This window comes from Amblyomma americanum, chromosome 4, assembly GCF_052857255.1.
Source record: "Amblyomma americanum isolate KBUSLIRL-KWMA chromosome 4, ASM5285725v1, whole genome shotgun sequence".
NCBI lineage: Eukaryota > Metazoa > Arthropoda > Arachnida > Ixodida > Ixodidae > Amblyomma > Amblyomma americanum.
The window spans coordinates 213,461,284-213,481,394 of NC_135500.1; the positions used below are offsets into that span (position 1 = coordinate 213,461,284).

The 20,111-nt window shown below is 47.8% G+C and overlaps 3 protein-coding genes across 5 annotated transcripts in view; 1 reads left to right on the forward strand and 2 right to left on the reverse strand.

The window, feature by feature from the left end:
- Positions 1-1,695: 1,695 nt before the first annotated feature.
- RpLP0 (ribosomal protein LP0) lies at positions 1,696-5,419 on the reverse strand. Its single transcript, XM_077663312.1, has 4 exons — positions 5,337-5,419; positions 3,886-4,498; positions 2,290-2,508; positions 1,696-1,940 (listed from the first exon to the last, which is right to left on the reverse strand). The coding sequence occupies exons 2-4, from the start codon at positions 4,456-4,458 to the stop codon at positions 1,776-1,778; spliced, it is 957 nt and encodes a 318-aa protein (XP_077519438.1). The 5' UTR covers positions 4,459-4,498; positions 5,337-5,419; the 3' UTR covers positions 1,696-1,775.
- A 2,501-nt stretch (positions 5,420-7,920) lies between these two features.
- Positions 7,921-10,932, reverse strand: gkt (tyrosyl-DNA phosphodiesterase glaikit). The gene is made up of 2 exons (XM_077663304.1): positions 9,542-10,932; positions 7,921-9,153 (listed from the first exon to the last, which is right to left on the reverse strand). The coding sequence occupies exons 1-2, from the start codon at positions 10,618-10,620 to the stop codon at positions 8,385-8,387; spliced, it is 1,848 nt and encodes a 615-aa protein (XP_077519430.1). The 5' UTR covers positions 10,621-10,932; the 3' UTR covers positions 7,921-8,384.
- A 23-nt stretch (positions 10,933-10,955) lies between these two features.
- Positions 10,956-20,111, forward strand: part of LOC144129284 (eukaryotic translation initiation factor 4 gamma 2-like) — a 176,328-nt gene continuing 167,172 nt past the window's right edge. For 2 of the 3 annotated variants that reach the window (XR_013313902.1, XM_077663302.1), the window contains exons 1-3: positions 12,220-12,324; positions 14,889-16,101; positions 16,179-16,462. Coding sequence is in view for 2 of the 3 variants with exons in the window: in XM_077663302.1 (XP_077519428.1) it covers positions 15,297-16,101; positions 16,179-16,462 (1,089 nt within the window). In the remaining variant the exon portion in view is untranslated. Of the gene's footprint in view, positions 11,430-12,219; positions 12,325-14,888; positions 16,102-16,178; positions 16,463-20,111 lie in introns of those variants that run through there. The other variant, XM_077663303.1, reaches the window with a different exon arrangement.

Genomic DNA, 20,111 nt, shown 5'->3' on the forward strand with positions numbered 1-20,111 from the left:
AATACCGAATGCGGACTGCTCAGGGTATTCAGCAGCGTCCACATAGACGACAGAGGTGGATGGGGGGTAACGTTTGAGAAGGGCCTTAGCTCTGGCAATGCGTCGCTCGCGATTGTACTCCGGGCGAGTGTTTTTCGGGAGTCGCCAGTTGTGTGTGCTGCAGTACTTTATTGTTGCTTTACTTGCTGCTTTTCAAGTGCTGTTTAAGCCTCTAAATGTAAATATTTGCACTCATGATTTCAGGAGGGGAATACAAAGCAGTGGATTTGACCAGGGAGGTGATTTTGTTGCCGATTTAAGAGTTGCTGCCCGCTGTGAGGTTTTCCTCAGCTAGCAAAAAGACAAGCACTGCACAGACCGTAAAAGCTATTTCAGACGACATAAGCATTCTGTACATGAGAAACGCCAGTGTTCAAGAAATGGAACATGGGATAAAACATGCTTAGTCAGTGTAAATGCAGCTGCATTTCTCTTTATGGTTTTTAGAAAGCACATATCATTCATCACACCTTCACCCATCATTGATGCCCTGGGGCAATAAATTTCGCTTTCAAAAAAAAAATTAATAAATTTCGTCTTTGGAAACCGTCCAGCATAGTGCAGCTTTTAAAAGGCTAAGGAGGCGTCATACATTACTCATTGTACTGTCAGATTATTTTGGGCTTTTAACAAGGAACCCTTACAGAAGAGGGCTAAGGTTAGCTTGTTCACGATCATTGAAAAGCATGGTTTATTCCCACCTTGCAACTGAAGGCACCCTTTGCTCACTCTGCCGCATCTTTTGACAGCAGCAGTGCCATTTGACAAACACAGAGAGTTTAAAAAAGTGGCAGCTTTTCAATGTCATTACAGCTCGAATCACAGAGCAACTAGCCTCCATTTGTTCGTTTCTGCGTGGCTTAAGTATCTATGCGAGCCAAGAGCAAGCTTTCCATAACTATTTTGATCCATCCCACGCTAGGGGAGCGCAGTGCCTCGCATGACAACACCGAAAGTGCATGAATTCTGCACATTACTGGCTACGGCTTATTCCACAAAAAAATACTTTCAAATGCAGCTCTGGCTATTAATCTGCACTAGCACAAACATGCAGTGTAGAAGCAATTGGTACATGCAGTGCTCACTTTGTGGACGTCAAGCAAAGGACAGCCCAACTGTATATATAGGCTTCCATGCCCTATACACATCAGAAGCAGAATGCAGATTTAAATGGACCACTCGCTGGGCACTCACAGTACAGCCAGAATTCACGGAAAACTATAGTGTTACTTTCAGTCAGTCCTCTACCCCAAATCTGCCACTTTTTTTTTATCCATGACAATTCCAGGTACACAAAATTCTCCTTAAATTGCACACTTTTCGCCGACACGCTGGGTAAAATGTAAGTGCAGGAGATTGCTTGTCACAGAATCCAAGATTTGTCGCAACGAAATATGCTTGTGTTCACTTTAGTTGCATAGCAAACTACTTTCTGGGCACGGACTTAGCTTGCGCAAATAGGTACGCTAGCTTTGGCAGTGTTGACTGTTATGTATGAAACATACCTAGTATACTTGCCAATGTGACCACTGGCTCCAAGCAACTGCTTGCTCTTTTTTCAATGCACAAGCAGTTCACCACTGTTCTGCTCAGTCCAAGAGGCTATGCTAGCAAAAGTCTCACTCATAACTCTGCAACCACACAAAAAACACGGGCTATTTTTATGAGCAGCTTTACTGGGGCCTGGTAAAAGCCACCGTTGTATGACAACAGTGGGCGACCAGCCATATGGAGGCTTAGTCGAAGAGTCCGAAGCCCATGTCGTCGTCCTCCTCTTCGGATTCCTCCTTCTTGGCTTCTTCCTTCTTCGCTTCCTCCGGCTTGGCCGCGGCTGCCCCACCTCCTGCGGCTGGGGCAGCGGCAGCAGCAAACTTCGACGGGTCCTTCAGATATTCCTTGGCCTGCATAGGAACAAGCGAACCTCAGGTAAATCTTTCTGCAACCAGGCTACCAACACTTGAGTCACACTGCATGTTTGCCTCAAGAAACACGTGGCACATCGCTATTCACAGGCCATCACGCTTACATTGAGGAAGGACAATTAGCCCAACAATATGCTGGGCTACACACCACAGAAAAATGCTCTTCAGCCAAAACCAGCACACAAATGACGGTCACAAAGTTGGCAAAAAACGGGGAGGGGAAGGGAGTGAATGAGCCCACTAGCCATGCCCAAATGCCAAGTTTGAACAGTAAAACTGCAGGTGTCAGAGTCAACTTCTAGTTGCATTCTGCCAATGTGACACTGACCATTTCTGCTTCCTTGAAAGTGATGTCCGTCTCCACAGCAATGGCAATGAGGTTCTTGAGACCATTGACAATGGAGTGTGGGGCCGATGCAACGGTCGGGTATCCAATGGCCAAAGACACGGAGGCGACATTGCGGACACCTTCAACAAATGCAGACCGCAGGTCCTCTGGGGTGATGTCCAAGATGTCCGGGGAGAACACGGTGCCAGAGTCGTACACCTGCATTAACAAGTTAACCATTTAAACTTGCAGAAAATGCACAAAACCATTCTCATGTCTTTTAAAATACCTGGTAACATATAACAGCGCACCCTACAACGCAGCTCGGAAAATAGGTTTGCTATAGGCAAGTACTACGACTGTTCTAGCATGCACCTAATAACTGCTACCATCAGCCGTTTGAATTCTGATAACCGTGAGGCCACATTCTCGATGATTAGAAGGGCATGTTTGGCTAATAGCATTCCTTTGCAGTGGAGTTATTCTGATGCACGCCATGCGTAGCTTTGAAAGAACACTGAAGCTGAATCCTGTAAGTGTAGGCAGATGAACTATGGTCTACCAAAAGAATGCTCGCTCCTCCTGCTACGCTGTGTGTTACGGCACTGCAATTGACATGGGAAACTTCATCACAGGTTGCCTGTCATTACTGCAACTTGCTTACAACAATTATTTGCAGTGTTCCACACCTGCTTGGACCCAAATGGCTTTCAGTACTGTGAAATAAATATATCAGATGGTGCATGTTCCTAAGGCCATTAAATCTGCACACATATGCTATAAATCTCAATTTTGCCACTGCTGGGTGGCACGACGTGTTATTGCGAAGTGGCTATTTACAAGAACTTTTATGACTATGCTGGATTTACCCCAGTCGTAAGTTAAAATGGTGCATTATACTCCTTTATTATAACCCTTTAATGCCCCAATTACAAAGACATCAAAGAAAAATTATAAATTATCTCCACATTATACTAGCTACTTACAAAAGAAAGAACCATCTCCACTTCAATCGGCATGTTGTGAATTCTTAATCATGGGCATACGGTTCATTTTATGCAATCAGTACACAGAATTGTACAACTCAAAGGCCCAGAGACAGCAGAGTAAACAATGTTTTATCCGTCAAATGTCTTTGTGCTGCAACAAGTCTCACATTTGCACCCTCTCTTGTTTTACACAGCTCCCTAACGTTATGACGGAAAAATGCCGGCTACTGAGAACATAGCACAAATAGTAATGGCTGACAGCGTAGATGTGCAATGCTATCAGCCACTGCCCTCTTGAACCTGCGACATCGGGCATTAAAGGGTTAAGCAACCAAAGCACGCACATCTGTAGCATCATTTCAAGGCAGCTATTGCCACAAGGCACGACAAAGAACAAAAATGTAAGGTAAACTTCTGGGCTACTTGGTTCTATATGTTTCACTTCACCACTGTGCACAAAAAATGGGCACAGACAGAGATGGAAAGACACCACAGCGCTTTGTGGTGAAGTGGAGCAATAATGCAAACAAGTCTGAGATTAACTCAAGACGACTACATCTACAAGATGCACCAATTCACAGTGAGCAGAGACAACACTTGTGTGTACCTGGAGGATCTTGAGGCCATATGAGAAGGGAGAGATGTTCAACATGTTCAGCAGTGTGGCCTCAGAAGCACCGACCCTGTCATCCTTTTTGATCAGATGAATCTCGTTCAAGATTTCAATGGTACCCTTCGAGATCTTGGTGGGAATCTGCAGGGCTTGGAAGAAGGAAGTCTTCTCGGGGCCAAGGCCAGTGTTCTGGGCCGGGATCATGACATCCAGGGGGGCGAGTGCACCAGCACGGGCGGGTGCCTTCACCTTGTTCTCAATGATCTTCTCGCGCACCTCAGTCAGGTCCTCCTTGGTGAAGACAAAGCCAACGTTTCCCTTGATGTGGGGCAGCAGCTTCTCCAGGGCCGGGTTGTTGTCCAGGTGCCCCCGAATGGCCTTGCGGATCATGGTGTTCTTGCCCATGAGGAGTACGGCGTGCTTGCGCAGCGACACACGGATGGTCTGCATCTGCTTGGACCCGACATTGTCGACGCCCACGATGAAACACTTGGGGAACTCGTCGAGCAGCTGCACCAGCCGCAGGAAGTAGTTGCTCTTCCACGTCGTCTTATCCTCCCTGACCATCTTGGTAGTGAGCCAAGGATTACTCTGACGAGTTTAAGGACTGTTGTCGAGAGAGAAAGAAACAGCAGTTTACTGTCAGACTCGAGCAAAACGCGGTGAATAAATCTGGAGACGCACTCAACGCCTGGCAACAGGCGTGGCTAATTCAGCGAAAACGCAGACAAACCAAAACATGCCCTTTAGACTTCACCTCAGTAAATATGGCACTCTCGCGACCGCATCCTTAATTTCATGGAGCAATTTTCGTATCAACTGTCCGGAAATATGAGAGCGCGAGCAATGTGCTTCCGGACCTGCGTGATTGGAAAATAGGCACGAGAACGGCATGCTCCACTTCCTCGGCACTCGCCTCGCGCCCGTGGCCTTACTACAGAAAGTCTACAATGGCTTCACCAAGTGCGGCATTCTCGCGTCCACTGCGCTGCTAGTCACGAGTACCGTGTCGGGCGGTAGATGACTGTACTTGCTCATTTACTGAACGTGAAAAATAACGCCCAACAACAGCAATAAGCTATTTTTGGAAGGGCTGTCGCAGACAGCTCAATCGTTTGCGGATGATCTATGCACGTATGCAAACGGAAAAATACCGCACCAATCTGAGAGGCAGTCTTCGGCATGTGTTTAATGGCAAGGCAAAAAAGCACATTGTTTTCTTTAGCATACAACCAGCCAGCACCGCTTGCCAGCGTGCTTGACACAACGCACACTGCTGCACCAAGATCTCATCCCGATAAAAGCACATTTAAAAACCTTCTATTTGGTTGTCACCAGTTCATGGAAGAGCTAATATAATTAGGTTTACTTCAAGCTAAAAAAGTGTTACCAACAGCTAATAAAATGTTCGATTAATTCAGATTGTCGCAAGCAACGCAACATACCACAACGAAGACGACGATATTTCGATGAAAAGGAAGTTGCGCACCGGAAATTGCCTACAGCTCTTTTCGACTCCTTGTCAAATATGTCTTGGCTACGTGCTTGGCACAAGGCATTGGTTTTATTGGTTTCAGTTTCGTTCCCTACCGCCAAATGCAAATTGAAAGCAGATAATTTTTTGTATTGCCTCACTGCACTTCCTCGTTCGTGGACATAGTATTAATAAAACCTGAGAGGAGTGGACTATCAGTTTTTATTATTTCATGAAGCAGGAAACGGGATATGAAGGGAAACATCGGTAGTAGTGAGCTCAACTTGCACTGCAAACGCAATGCATCACAGTGGTTATTTCGATGCTATGTTCAGCGCAAGTCTTGGCTATCATGCTGTATGCTTTACATGTTGGAGCAATTCTGTATCACAGTGTAATGAAAAATTTGCTAATAATTTAGTCAATATCAACATATAAACTTTAGATTTGACTCTTTTCTATGTGAATATCGGATTTGACCCAGCTTTGTTCAGAATTAAAATTATTAATTAAAAATGATTATGCTATGAATATAGCAAAAAAAAAACAATTAGAAAATTTATTGTGTGCAATCAGGGGCACTGCTGTGCTTCAAGACAATGTATGGGACCTAGAGTATATTTAACATCACTGTGGCGTCCTAAATTCATGGGTAGTATTGAAATGGTAGACGCGCGCATAGGACGCAAAACTACAGGGCGACGGCTAGTGTTGCCGTTTCCTGTGCTGTTTCGCTTGCAATAATGAATTGAGAAAGCCAGGGGTCCCGGATGAAAATTTACAACTGGTAAACTGCTAGTTTGGGCCGGTTCCAGTCGGCCCTAGCAGGAACCGTGCTGGTTTTGTACTGTGCCAGCTGGTTGCAGCAGAGCTTGCTGGTTTTCTACTCAGCCAGCTGGTCTGACCCAGCAATGAGTTAACCTTGCTGATTTTCTACTGGACCAACCGGTTTTAGCAGAAACCTGCTGGTCGCAGCCACCAGCTTGCTGGTTCTGCTCTAGGCTCTGCTGGCTGCAGCTGAGAACTTTTTGCTATTCAATTTGGAGAACAGTGCTTGGATAGCAATGATGTTCTTTAACCAATAGAAATTTTCAGCTAAATCTCTTGGATTGTGCCTGCTTTAAACTGCATGAAGAGCACCAAAATTTGACGAGAAAACTTTGTTCATTAACCATCCCTCAATGACATTTCTGGTACACCCCTAATGAAGGGCATATATAGTGTACCTGTGGTATAATTTCAAATGTGAGAAAGTGAGTTCTACATGTAAGTTGTGTGTATTGTAGTTGTTGCACTATTGCTGCTTGGCAAGTGGTGTTCGAAGTTGTGCCTTTCACTATAAACAGATCTGTGTGGCCCTGCAGGGTGACTGACATTTTAGCATAGGTCGCAAGGTTTTCCTTATTTTTTTTAATGCACCTAGAATTATGTAAACTTACTTTAGCCCTTGATTGTAATATTTCAGAAAGATGGATAACAAAAGGTCGGACAAATTGTTTATCCGAACAAAGAGAAGTTATTTTAATGTTTCGGTGCTATGAAGGCACCTACTGGTTCCAGCAGCTGCTGGTCCCAGCAACTGTTGGGAATCTGCTAATGACCCAGTGCTGTTGGAATGAGTACTGTTCAAACGAGCACAGCTGGAACCAGCAGATTCCCAGCTGTAAATTTTCACATGGGAAAGCAGCACTGGGGAAGGAATAAATAAAATCATGCTCGAAATATTCCGACTTATGAGGCTCAAGCTGACAAGGAAGGCCGCGTGGATCTGGCTTATTTCTATCTGTACATCACCAGGATCTGGCTCATTGTAGCGTGCTAGCACTAAAACACCATATCTCAGATTTCGCCGATGTTTGTCTGTCCGAATTAAGCCTCTGGTAGGTAGCCCACCTGCCAGCAGGCTTTATGGCTAACTATACAGAACACGTAATGGAAAAACACTTTATGGCCTCGAGTTGGTTTAACTGCTAGTCTCTTGCGATCTGCTTTGAATGTTGTTGTTTCGATCAACTTCCATCTGTACGCAATGGATCCAGAACACACCGCTATCATATTGCCCTCTTAAACTGAGCCTTGAACCGAAACCAAAGTGAAAACGAAATATGAGCGCACCAAATTCACATTTGGCCTAACCGTGCGAAATCGTCGGTCATCTTTACTTGACACAGGACTTGCACGCAGGTTTCCTAGGCCTTACTCAGCACCTTTCATTCTCACAGCTTTTGAAAAAGTAAGACCTATGGGTGAGCTTTCCATTACAGCAAAATTTGACTTAGGTTTGGTTTCTGGATTTGGCTCATTAAAAAAAAAAACTCTATTTCATAACTAAGTTCTTCTTACTTTTAATACCACTGCCTTTGAAGGACAGCCTTCAGTATCCACCCCCTACAAAACCCGCCTTTGCTGTTCATGCAGATGCGGACTAGTGAAGAGATGCATGGAAGACAAATAACTGGGGACCCGAATAGTGCACTAGATCCAAAACCCATTACAAGACATTAATGTCTTGCGAAGAAATAACTGCAATGCAAAGTAACACAGACCAATAGTTTCTAATTGCCAGCACTTTTATTTAAAACTACTGGTACACATTCGCATATATGAGGTACTAATCACAAAAAGCACTGGAACATTATACACACAATTACGACTGAATAGGACCACCCCATAGAGGCATGTCCTATGTGCATCCTGAATCCTGTTTTATTGCAAGCAAAACAGGCTACTTGTTAAATATAAAGACTGTCCAAAAATCATGTCCTCTTGAAGCCAGTTCAACATATAAATGCAAATCCCACCTCACAATTATGAAAAATAATACACACAAACCATATTTATAAATGTATAAAAAAACTGTGCTGTTGCATCTTTTACATATAGAGATTAGAAAATAAGAACTATATAAGACATGGATCACAATTTGCCAAGCATGAACATAAAAGTGCTGCCAGTGATCACACCACATCTCACAGGATCTATGGCACTGTATGGGCAATCCTCAATTTCTGAACCAGTCCTATCGACCGCGCCTGCCCACAGGGGGACACCACATGTTCCCAAACCTATCTGGCAGTTCACGATGCTGGCTATCCCAAGTCCAAGGTGCATCATCTCTAGAGTATGGGACCAAAGGCAGATCGTACGGAAGTGGCAGATACAAGGCAGCATTACTGCAAGACTCGTCCGACACAACAAAAGTTGTCGCCCGTCCAAAGTTTGCAGGGAAAAACAGCACTCCCAATTCATAAGAGCGTATCATCAGCTGGCTTCCATTCTTCTCGAATGCACCCCACGCAGCTTTTGAAAGGTTTGAACTAGTTACAAGGAACCATGCTGCCTGCTTGCCACTAGGTGACAGTCGTGTGTACGTCTTAATGTGAGGAGATGCAGCAGTGCGGCCCAGGCGTTCACTCTTCCACCGGTGAAAGTACGTGTCCAGCCATCGCTGCTTACTGGCTGTGACTATGCTGTATGGAATTGAGGCACCCGCAGGATAGCCCTCAAGGCTGCAGCGAACATCGTCAACTGAAGGAAACACAAGTTTCAGGGGCACTGACTCTGGAATAGCTGCAGAACTCTTGGTTGCTGAGAGGCTAGAAAGGAACTCCCCTGTCAACCAAGCCTGAGAACTTGCACCCAGGGAGCCAATGCTAGAGAACTGGGCCACCAGGGGCCAGTGACCAGACACCAGGTCCCTGCTAGGCCCATGCTGATTAAGTAAGGTACGAAGTCTCAGATGGCCAAAGGATGACTTTCTTGGCCCTGTGTGTCTTCCTGGCACGGACCTGCAAGCCGGTGCAGATAGTCATAAGACAGCGGCAAAGACCACCCACTTCTACTCATCACAAAGCAAAATGTACATTAGGTAAAGACTGGTTAACACATTTTGTAGGTGGCTTGCACTGCTGACACAGCAGTACATGAAAAACACATTAAAAAAACACAGGGCTTTAAGAGCAATCAGTTACATTTATAATCTAAGTATAGGTCATTTCCTCTAATAACTATTCAATATTACATGTTCAAGGTGAAAATAATAGAAAAGCTAGGCACCAATTAGGACTTTTGAATGTGGTTGGATGAAGTGAAAAGGTGATGCAAAATTTGAAGAAGAAGTATTAGCACTTGACTTGCAAGATGGTATTCTGAAAGTGGGACATGAGCGCTAATTACCCAACAAGAAAAACCTTGACTGCTGAAAAGTCGTGGGCGCGAATGTAGTGGCACCATTCATTTATGCGAGCATCGCCGTACGCTGACAGGTAGGAGAGGAGGTCGGCCCTGAACCCAGTTTCTGAGTCGCCACCCTTCGAGTCCGATGAAAGGGTGGGGCAGACAGGGCTGACCCAGATGGCCTGTGTTTTCTGAGCCCAGTCCGACGCGACCAGATTGGCTGTGTGGATGATAACTCGCAGCCCTTCTTTGTAGAGAAGCAGCATCATCTTGGTGTGGTGCGTGCCGTATACGATTTCCAGTTTTGCCTGCGCGAAAGAGACGTTCTTGAAATCGGCCGCCGATGCCTCCAGTTCCTTTTTGGCTTCGCGCTGTTCGCCGTGCACGATGAGAAGGGGCAGGTTTCGAAACTCGGGCGGATACTGCTCCGTTAACCAGGGAATGTCGAAGCAGTAATTGAACTGCGCCGAGCGCACCAGATGACCCATCTCGGGTGACAACAGATCTCGTATGGACCGCGCGATACGAGCGTTATTGTACCGGGATGGAATTCCTGTCACAGTCGTGTAGTACAGCCTCAACAAGGCATCGTTGTAAGGCAGGACCTTTGGCTTTTCAGCGTCGTGTCGATACGCACGCATGTGCTCGGGGTTTTTGCGATAACAGTCGGGCCCATATTTGCACACTGGCCGATCGTCTGCAGCGACGACGCCTGCTGCTGCTGCTGTGATCGTCTTGCTTTCGCGCCTCACTTTTTCGCATCCTGTGGTTACAGTTCCGACCTCAAGTTTTAGCTTTGTTGTCTCTTTCTGAGCAGACGGGCGCTTGCCCGTGTCGGATGGCTTGTCTGCATTACCAGTGCCTGTCAGAAGCGTCCTGGAGTCGGACCCTGAGCCGCCGACGGGCTTGCTTAGCACGTTTTCGCAGTCGGTATCGCTGCCAGAGTCCGATATTTCGTGTACTTTGACAGGCCGCTCTGCGATCTTTTTCCGCTTGCGCGGAATGTGGTAGCCAGTGCCACGGCGCTTTTGCAGGGACTCTAATTCATCCGAGTCGATCGTAGTATCGGAGTCGATCATGCTTCTGCGCTTTTCGATGCTTCTCAAGTAACGGATATAAATGCGCCTGTGTCAAGTTCACTGCATGGTTCTGTTGCGGTTAAGCTTATCTGAAGGTTGTGTTTTGGCGCCATGCGATACACACGACACGATGAGCAGACGCATCCACACACAAATTACAACAAATTACGGAGTATTTAAGCACGAAAACAGCACAAAACTGCAGGATGCGGTTATGACCAAACATACACGGAAACGGCAGCAGCACAACCGGTCTAATGGAAACTCCATGTGTCATGTGCACACGCACACACAAAAAAAACTACAAAGTGCGTCACTCCTACTACATTGCGGCTGACGTGAGCGAACGACTGGCGCGACATCACATCGCGAAAGACTACACGCGAAACTACAACACATTTTTGGAAGAACTCAGCAGCACCCGTAGAAACGACTATGACGCTAACACGAGGAAAGAACAACTTTAGTTCTTTTGGTGCTCATTGTTCGAGCGATCCACGTGCGAAAAAAAAAGAAAAGAAAAGCAAACAGCAAGACCAGACACGCGCAGGGCGAAACGGGCGCCAGAGCGCCAGGTGACGACACCATCGCCTTGGTCTGTCTGCGCGGACTGCGCGCGGACACGGGAGAAGCGCGCTTCCCAGAAGCCTTGCTGTAGCCGTGACGCAACTTATTCTCTGCGTCGCCGATCCGCGAATGACGTATCGCTAAAAGCGAAAGAGGCGCATATACTGCATCTGCAGACTGTCTCGGCGTAGCAAGCATCACGAATCGCACTGCGTTCTACATTCACTGTGTGCAACACCTCGGTGAGTAACTACGCACAGTACTTGCCTCCGTTACCTCCGTGTCGTCTGCTATGAATGACATATCCGCTCTCAGTGACGCACTTACAGTGCCGGCCCTTACTTCTTTGTTGTCGCAGTGTAAGCCTCTTCATTAGCGTGCCTAGGTGTATGCGTTATGCTCATCGTTCTCGCATGCGCCTTTACTTGGGAGTTTTCAACTGACTCTTTCATAAAGTTCGATCTATTTAGGCTGGAGTTGAAAACTGTACTATGCGATTCATTCATCTCCTTGGCAGCCAAAGCGGGCTCACTCGAGTATAATTTATATTCTTTAAAGTTGCAATGGCATTCGAATTTACTGTAAACTTTCATTTTCTTATAAATTCGAAGTGTAAGTTACTTCTGAAGGCGAACGTTCAGCGATTTCAATTCCATTGTTAAGTTTGTGAGCCTGGTCACTTATGAAGTTCTCTCCACATTTGGTTGCAATTGCCGTTAACAGCTGCGAACTTATTTCCAATTTTCGAACTTACAAGTGGACCTGTAGCACATCAGCTGATCGAGATGCGATCGAGACTGGTTGACTTCGTACAAAAGAAGAGAAGTGAGACATTACGTACAGCAGGAATGGAATATCAGTGGTGAAAGCGTAGAGAAAAGGATAAATTTAATTGTTACATTTTTGACTGTTCGAAAGTTCAATGCGTATAGCCCACTGAGAAATGCGTTAGCAACCCGAAGTCAGTCACATGCCGATGTTCGTGCTCTGTGGTCACGTGACCAGCCAGGTTTCTGACCTCACTGAAGTCTCGGTTAAACGTGAACCAGCGAGAGCGGCTCGCGAGACTCCTGGGAATTCTGGGAGAACTGTGCTGGCTGCGTGCATAACGCAGTCTGGAACAAAGCGTCGAGCAGGGTGAGTGTGGTTGGTGCCAGTGGGGGCGAGATGACTGGTTTAGTGTGGGTTTCGTTTCTTGTTTTTGTTTGGCCGTTGTGAGCTGTTCGAATTCGAGCAGATATATTTTGTAATGGGCTAAACGTCACCGTTAGAAAGTTTCACCGTTCCGCTGATCATTTTGCACCGCCACTGCTGTTGCTTGCACTTGATGGTTGGTCAGGCCTCGTTGTTCAATGCAGTTAGTCCTAGCCACAGCCATATTGGCCACCCGGGCTTCACATCAGGGTTGATGGATTTTTTTTTTCCCGCTGCTGCTATTAAACATCTCCGAGTGACTTATTCCTCTTTTGAAATCAAATGAGGATATTACGTTCTCTGAGAAGGTGTTCTGTTTTCTGTTGGATTCTATTAGAGTTTCGACGTAGGTGTATCAACGCAGTTGAGCAAGCTCTAGCTTTTCGCTGCTACAGTTTGCGTTTCGTGAGGTAGGCGACCATCAACACCTTGGGACAGACATTATTCGTCCTTGAAAGCAAGAAATAATAACCTTGCCGGGCATGGTACTCTAAAATCATAGAATCTAGCTGTAGCTTGCCACCCGCGCTTGTATGGGTCCAAACACTAGCTCGGGTAGGAACGCCGTGAGCGAATTGACTCCTTTGTTCATCATTGGTAATGGCGTGGGCAAATCATCGGTGCTGGCTGCGTAGTTAATTTGGTGCCGAGGGATGTCCACCGAGTTGGCAATGGCATCCCCGCATTTCCGGGCTGCCGTGGAAAGGGCGAGGGGGTAGTCCCGGCCTCCCCCCACCTACTTTATATCTGTGGTACTTTGCTCCGAAGCACTGACGCACTGCATTGCTTTCAATGGAGGGCAGAGGGGGTCACGTTCAAGTCTTCGTGGGGCCGCACGGGGGGAGGGGAACAGAACACACGCTACGAACCGTTTCCTGTTCGCCGCAACTCGTTCCCTGCCCGAGGAGACTGGAGCGAATCTCGTTCTTCTTGCATCGTTTTTTTTTTCCTGCTTTCCCCACAAAGTGACTGTGGAGAGAAAAAAGAAATTAAAGCGCGTGTGTCCCATTTGCTACGTAGGCAGGGAAGGCGCCATTCATTCTCGCGACTTGCAAGAAACATGGGGGAGAGGGATCCTACACTGCACAGGCGTAAAAGCCAACCTCTTTTAGTTTTATTTTTGTGCTCTCGCACCACGTTTCCTCTCCCCTTCCTCCGAATCGCGCTCGAAATTCTCCGGGTTCCACCGTGCCAAGCACGAGCACCTCGACATCCACACCTGCGAGAGCCATTATTCTTGGGTCTCGGCGTGTTTCGCACCGGGACGTCCAGTTCGCCGCCCGTCGGTTCGTCGCCGCAACTTCCGCTAGCGTAACTCGCGCGGCCATGTTCCAGGCGTCGAGCCGCTAGACATTCCTGCCGATTCGACAGCGCGTGTGTTGCCGGGGGCCTGAAAGCTGAAAAAAAGGGGTGCCGCGCAGCGTTTCTTCGCATGGTTCCACCGTCATGTCCCGGCCGCCTGACGTCCAAGGTATCGGCAGTAAGGGACGCTTCGCTCTCCCCGAGTGTGCGAAAGAAAAAAAAAACCTCTCCCTCATTTAACGTTTTCTGAGTGACGCTGGCCATGTGCAGGCTTAGTTGTTTTGATTGGCTGTCTAGGCCTGGCACCGTCCACGGTTTCAGATTGCGTAGTAGCTGCCGACCTGGCGGCGGTATCAAAAGCCGGGTTGCCGCGGTGGCACAGCAGACAGCGCGCCTCCTTTCTGCCTCGAGTCGGGCCACGGCGCGCTTGAAAGTGCACGCGACCTTGGGGGGGACGGCCTTCCAGATTTGGGCGACGGCTAGCCTTGCCTCGCGAGTGCTTTCCAAGTTCATTGCAGCCGCTTCGATTGCCACGTGATATTTTTCGGTTTGGCGGTGGGTGAAAGATCTGGCGAGGGGGATGGGGGGGGGAGCGACGCTGCCTGCCGACGGAATGGTGTCATCGTGGCCATTCTCTGCCCCAACTGTTTCACACCCTCACCCCACCGTCCACCACTCCTCGCTCTAAGCGCTGGAGGCCGGCTTTGTCGTGCGCGGTTGCTATGCGAGCTCAAAGCTGCTTGGTCGTGCCCTGAAAAAGGCTGGATCATGCAGATTTGTTAGCTTTTGCGGGAGCATGCTGTGTCAGTCGTTGAGTGCTTGCTTTTGAAATTTTTTTATCAGTAGCAAATAATGAGTTACAAAATTCTTGTGTCCCTTCCCTTTGCTCTTCCCCGGAGCATTGTCCTGGATTTTTTTTCGAGCATGTTTGAAAACTGAATCTAGCAGCACCTCCACCTTGCTTTCACAGTGATATTAGAATGTTCTTATTCACGGGATATTAAGTGCTTGGTATACTGAGGATGCAAAAGAGCTGTTGTGCAGCAACAGCAGCTAGAAGAGTATTCTGCATTGTACTGACAGGCTGTGTTGAATGAAATGACATGCTGTGTTGAACCTGAAGCCCACATTTGGTAGTGCCTGTGAATGTGGCTATTTTGGTATGCCTTGCTGAGTCGGGTTGTTGGTTTTTGGGGCCCGTGCAGGTGCAGAGGCCCTGCGAGCAGTCCTACAGGCGAGCAGCAGCGGCGGCAAGGCGGTTTAGTGTGGCGCGGGCGTCCCAACCAGACGCAACAACGGAAGGGCCGCGAGGAGCGGGGGGCTCTTCATCTCCGTGCAACAGGGACGGCACAGCGTCAGCGACTGTCTCCTCCCCGTGCGTGCACCGATGGGTTCCCCCAAGCAGCGTCAGGCGAGATGCCCCACTCAGCCCCGCTGACAAGAATGACCTCGTTTTCCGCAAGGTACGCGGCATTCTCAACAAGCTCACACCGGAGAAGTTTCACAAGCTCAGGAAGGAGCTGCTGCTCGTGGGCCTCGACTCGACACACATCCTCAAGGGGGTCATCCTGCTGATCTTCGACAAGGCCTTGGATGAGCCCAAGTACAGTTGCATGTACGCGTCCCTCTGTCGGGAACTGTGCGACGAGTCACCCAACTTTGAGCCGCCCCCGAGCAGCAGCGCCAGCAGCCAGACGACCACCTTCCGCCGCCTGCTGCTGACCAAGTGCCAGGACGAGTTTGAGAACCGCAGGCGCGCCAGTGAGGCGTACGACCGCCGCCATGGCCCCCTGTCCCCGGAGGAGCAAGAGCAACGGCTGGTTGCCAAGCACAAAATGCTGGGCAACATCAAGTTCATCGGCGAGCTGGGCAAGCAGGGCTTGCTGCAGGAGTCCATTTTGCACCAGTGCGTGCAGCAGCTGCTGCTCGGCCCGGCGCGGGGGGGTGACTGGCAGGACCTGGAGTGCCTCTGCCAGATCCTGGTCACAGTGGGCCGCCGGCTGGACACCGCCCGGGCCCGGCCCCTCATGGACCAGTACTTCGAGCGCATGCGTGTGCTTGCCCAGTCGCCAGAGCTGCCTGCCCGCATCCGTTTCCTACTGCGCGATGTCATTGAGCTACGAGCCAACCGCTGGGTGCCTCGGCGGGGCGCCGGTTCCGACCATGGGCCCCGCACTCTGCAGCAGATCCGCGACGAGGCATCGCGCGACCTGGGCATCTACTGCGGCCCCCGGATGAGCCACGCCAACCGGGGCGCTTCCCTTGGGGGAGGCATGGACGACGTGTTTGCCCCGCTGCCAATGGCCAGCTTGGGCACGGGGCCTGGGGTCATCCCATCGGGAGGAGACCGGTTCTTCCCTCCCTACCGCGCGGGCAACAACGCCTCTGCTCGCACACCCCTCAACTCCTCTGGAGGTGGTAGGTAGCGCAGAATTTGTTGGTTGCTTAGTACAGCGAGCAATGTATTCACAACTCGATGTGTCTGTGTTGTGCAGGATTCCTGGGTAGTGGTGGTGGCGGCAACTTTTACAACGGCCGCAACAGCCAGCCCCCACCACCGCAGCAGTTTGGCCGTGGCCAGCGAGGCGGGGAACACTTGCCCCCACGCTTCCTTAAGAAGCAGAGCCCTGGCAGCGCAGATGAGATCTCCCTGCGGCCGGCCCAGAACTCCATAGTGCTCAAGCCCAAGACTCCACTGAGCTTCTCCAAGACCAACACTGGCTCAACGGGCAGTGCGCCCCTGGGACCACATCCTCTTGCCAAGCAAGCCATGAAGGAAGTGAGTAGTGCCTCGGTGCATTGGAAATGGCCTTTCTAGACTCCTTTAAGGGGCCCTCGCTGTTCATCTTAGCTGCATTTTGTCTCCAAGGCACAGCCGGGTACAGAGCAGAATTCGTCTGTCTGCACATATGGCATGCAGGTGGAACAAACTGTCAGTAACATCTTTCAGGGCCTGCAACGTAGTCCTAATGCAGCACAAACACGGGTGCTGCAGCAGACACCATAAATAATGGCACGGAATTAGAGTGGGTTGAAGGCGCTTTAGTAGAAAAATTGGTGCCATGCTGTGCTAAAAGCATTAGGGTGGATGTGGAAATTAACAATTTCACTTTTTATACATTGACTGTAACAAAATTATGGTACAGATGTGTACACTTTCATGCTGAATTCAGAACTGCATTTTATTTTAAGCTAGCTGGTATGTTGCTGAGTAAAGCTTGGACTGTGCGAATAAGAAAGGACAGGAGACATAGAAATGAAAACTACACCTGTGCTATTCGAGCAGCCCTGCCTTTTATTGAAATGAACCTACTGGCACCAGTGAAAAATGTATTATTAAAGATAAAGTGCAGAATTTTTTTCTCTGCATGTTCACAAAGCCCTGTTCTACGGAATAAAGCCTTTCGTTTTTTTTTTTAGATGCCTAGTACTCGTGGAAATAAGTGCAACTCCAGTGTGCATATCCGCACGAAAATGTTTGTTACAAAAGCTCAAACTATTGCATGTGTAGATGGAAAACTCTAGGCCTTTATTGCACTCCTCAATTCTCGGGACCCATGCACAAAAGAATCATTGTCTTCATTGGTTACGAGACAGCAGTTCCAGAAGTGAGGGCTGAGAAAATGAACCTTGTTTCATTTGCCTCGTTTATCCCTTTGTACCCGCCGCGGGGGCTCAGTGGTTAGGGCGCTCGGCTACTGGTCCGGAGTTCCCGGGTTTGAACCGACCGTGGCGGCTGCGTTTCGATGAAGGTGAAACGCAAAGGCGCCCGTGTGCTGTGCGATGTCAGTGCACATTAAAGATCCCCAGGTGGTCGAAATTATTCCGGAGCCCTCCACTACGGCACCTTTCTTTCTTTCTTTCTCCTTTCACTCCCTCCTTTATTCCTTCCCTTGCAGTGCAGTTCAGGTGTCAGCCCATATGTGAGACTGTTACTGCGCCATTTCCTCTCCCCAAAAACCAATTATTATTATTATTATTATTATTATCCCTTTGTATGCCTTTCTTTTTAGTCTCAGAAATGCAGCATTGCAAGCAACAGTTGAACTTATCTTCTCTTCGTGGTGATACTAAGGTGGTGGTTCTCAGTTAAAAAACCTGTGGTATTTGTGACATGGCGGGACCGTCAGTAACACAGTTCGGTCATAATTTTAGATCACACGTAAAAGAGAAATCATGTTCAAAATTTTAATGCATATTTATTATATATTATCATATTTTTAATGCATATTTATTAAATTTTCATCATGAGACAGAATAACACCCAAGGGATACATAAAAGTGGAGAAATCTGAAATATTTACCAAGTAGGCCTTTTTATTTGCCACAATTGGCTGAAATTGTGCCAGAGGTGAGGCGAGCTTCTTTGTTTATCCGATATGTTATGTCTTTGGTTCTTGTAGTTGCGTGTGAATGTTTGAAATTTCGAATAGTTCGCGAATAGTACTTCCTGTTCAGTTCAATTCACACTGCACATTAATTTGAATTGTCTCCTCTGAATATTTGGAAATCTGGAATTTCTTATTCTCATTGCTCACAGAATTGGCTCTCGGCTCGTCACAAAAGCACACACTTCCATAAATGCTAGTTCACATATGAGCTATTAAGGGGGGACACGGGTCTTTAGGACCAAAAAATCGACTTTTCAATTTGGTTATAGTTGGATAAGTCTCATCATTTTCCATCGTAATTTCAAGTTTCATGGCTTAATACCGCGTAGTTTACGAGAAATCTACACTCAAAGATGCAATTTTGACAAGGGAGCTCGCGAAAATAGGTTAGAAAATGCCAGTTTTGCGTCGCGTGTCGCGTCAAAAGTGGCCGTTGCAGCTAAGCGACTTTGGACTCGTTTGAAAGAGCAACGCCTCAACTTTCTTTCCCGCCAGAACGAAAGGTCTACTGTGATTGGTCGCTGAGAAAAAGACAACAAAATATAAAACGCGGCAATGCTATTGACTGTTGGACACCACGTGGCGAAATTCAAGCGCCTCATTGGCCGGCGCCTTTTTTCTTTTAACGCTCCGCGCTCATCCTGCGACGCCATTTTGAAAAAGACCACCGTGGCTTCAAACCGTATCGGAAGTTCGCAGCGTGCATAAGTTTGGGAAAAAACGTAAAAAAAATGCAGCAGAAAGCAAGCGGAAGACGCAAGTTCGTCGGCAGTGATGTCAACCAGCAGCAGCGGAGTGCCTGAGCGTGAACCGGCGGATGACGCGACCTTGGGTGCATATCGCGGCTGCAGAGGATGACTGAGAGCCGGAGGATGGTTTTACTTGAAAGTGATCGGAAGAGGGATAAGGGAATAACGAGGTACAGGAGTGCAATTCGGCGGTCGTGATAAGTGCTTGTTTACCAGCTTCGCCGTCCGCCTTCGACACGGAGCAAATTGCGGGCTCGGGCGAGATTGGCAGCAGCGGTTCAGATTAGACACATTTCTTCCCAGCACTGATCGCGGGGATTGAGAAGCACGCTGATGATAAAGTTGCCAGTTTGGCAGCAATTTCCGCAACCTAGCGCAAGATGTGGACGCTAGCGAGCGAGCATGTAGACGCCAACTCTCCATTGCCTGCGGAGCTACCGACGTGGTCGTAGATTTGGTGGCGATCGACAGACTGCTTCACAATACAGTGTGCACCCTCGAAATCATTTTTGCAGCTTGCTAAGCAGCGGCAACGGCAAAAATGTGATTCAGACTATTCACTATGCGCCTTCTAAGCTGTTTGTTTTGGAAAACTAAGTACTGTAATGTGCTTACACAGCTTCAAAATGTTTGATTTCGTTTTTTGCGTTTTTCTCAGTTTCATTTTCTGCACCACCCTACACACTGCTGACAAGCTTTTCCCCCGGCTTTGATTCGTGCAATTTTCACCATTCTTGTTTTATTTGAAAGCTGAATCATTGGGCCTTGCAATAAAACCATTAACAGCACTCTTAATAAAATGTGAAAATATTAAACGGCATAAATAAAAATCACCTTTTCCCTCGCCACTTTTATGTAAACTTCAAAACATTGTAACTTTGGTTACAGAAGGGCTAGAACACCGAAAGTACCCTTACTGCAAGCATTTATAATAGTAGAGTCCACTGGGATAAAAATTATTGAATTTGAGTAGCCAATTTTTTCAAAAAGTTGTCAGAATAATTTTACCAAAATTCTGGAATTAATAACAAACAACATAATATACACAAAAATGGACACCATATTTGAAATCACACTAAAATGCATAATACCTGAAGTTTTCATTATGCGAAGTCCAATATTAAAAAAATTTTCTCTAATGCCCTCTTTCCCCCGCCGCGTGTCACAGCGAAAATTTACAACTTGTTGGAACCTCTTTGCTCTGGCTGTTTGAGCCACTGCGGCGACTCAGAACAGGGTTTTGTGTGGGGGCGGCAAGCTTCGCTAGCATTCTCACTCGCATGTGAAA

Excerpts from the sequence above, each read along its gene's own strand:
- RpLP0 (XM_077663312.1), bottom strand. The coding sequence starts at position 4,458 with ATGGTCAGGGAGGATAAGACGACGTGGAAGAGCAACTACTTCCTGCGG. Across the intron at positions 2,509-3,885 it reads ATGGCCTCAAGATCCTCCAG|GTGTACGACTCTGGCACCGT; the intron begins GTACACACAAGT and ends TTGTTAATGCAG. Across the intron at positions 1,941-2,289 it reads CTTTCAAGGAAGCAGAAATG|GCCAAGGAATATCTGAAGGA; the intron begins GTCAGTGTCACA and ends GTTCCTATGCAG.
- gkt (XM_077663304.1), bottom strand. The coding sequence starts at position 10,620 with ATGATCGACTCCGATACTACGATCGACTCGGATGAATTAGAGTCCCTG. Across the intron at positions 9,154-9,541 it reads GTCAAGGTTTTTCTTGTTGG|GTCCGTGCCAGGAAGACACA; the intron begins GTAATTAGCGCT and ends ACCGGCTTGCAG.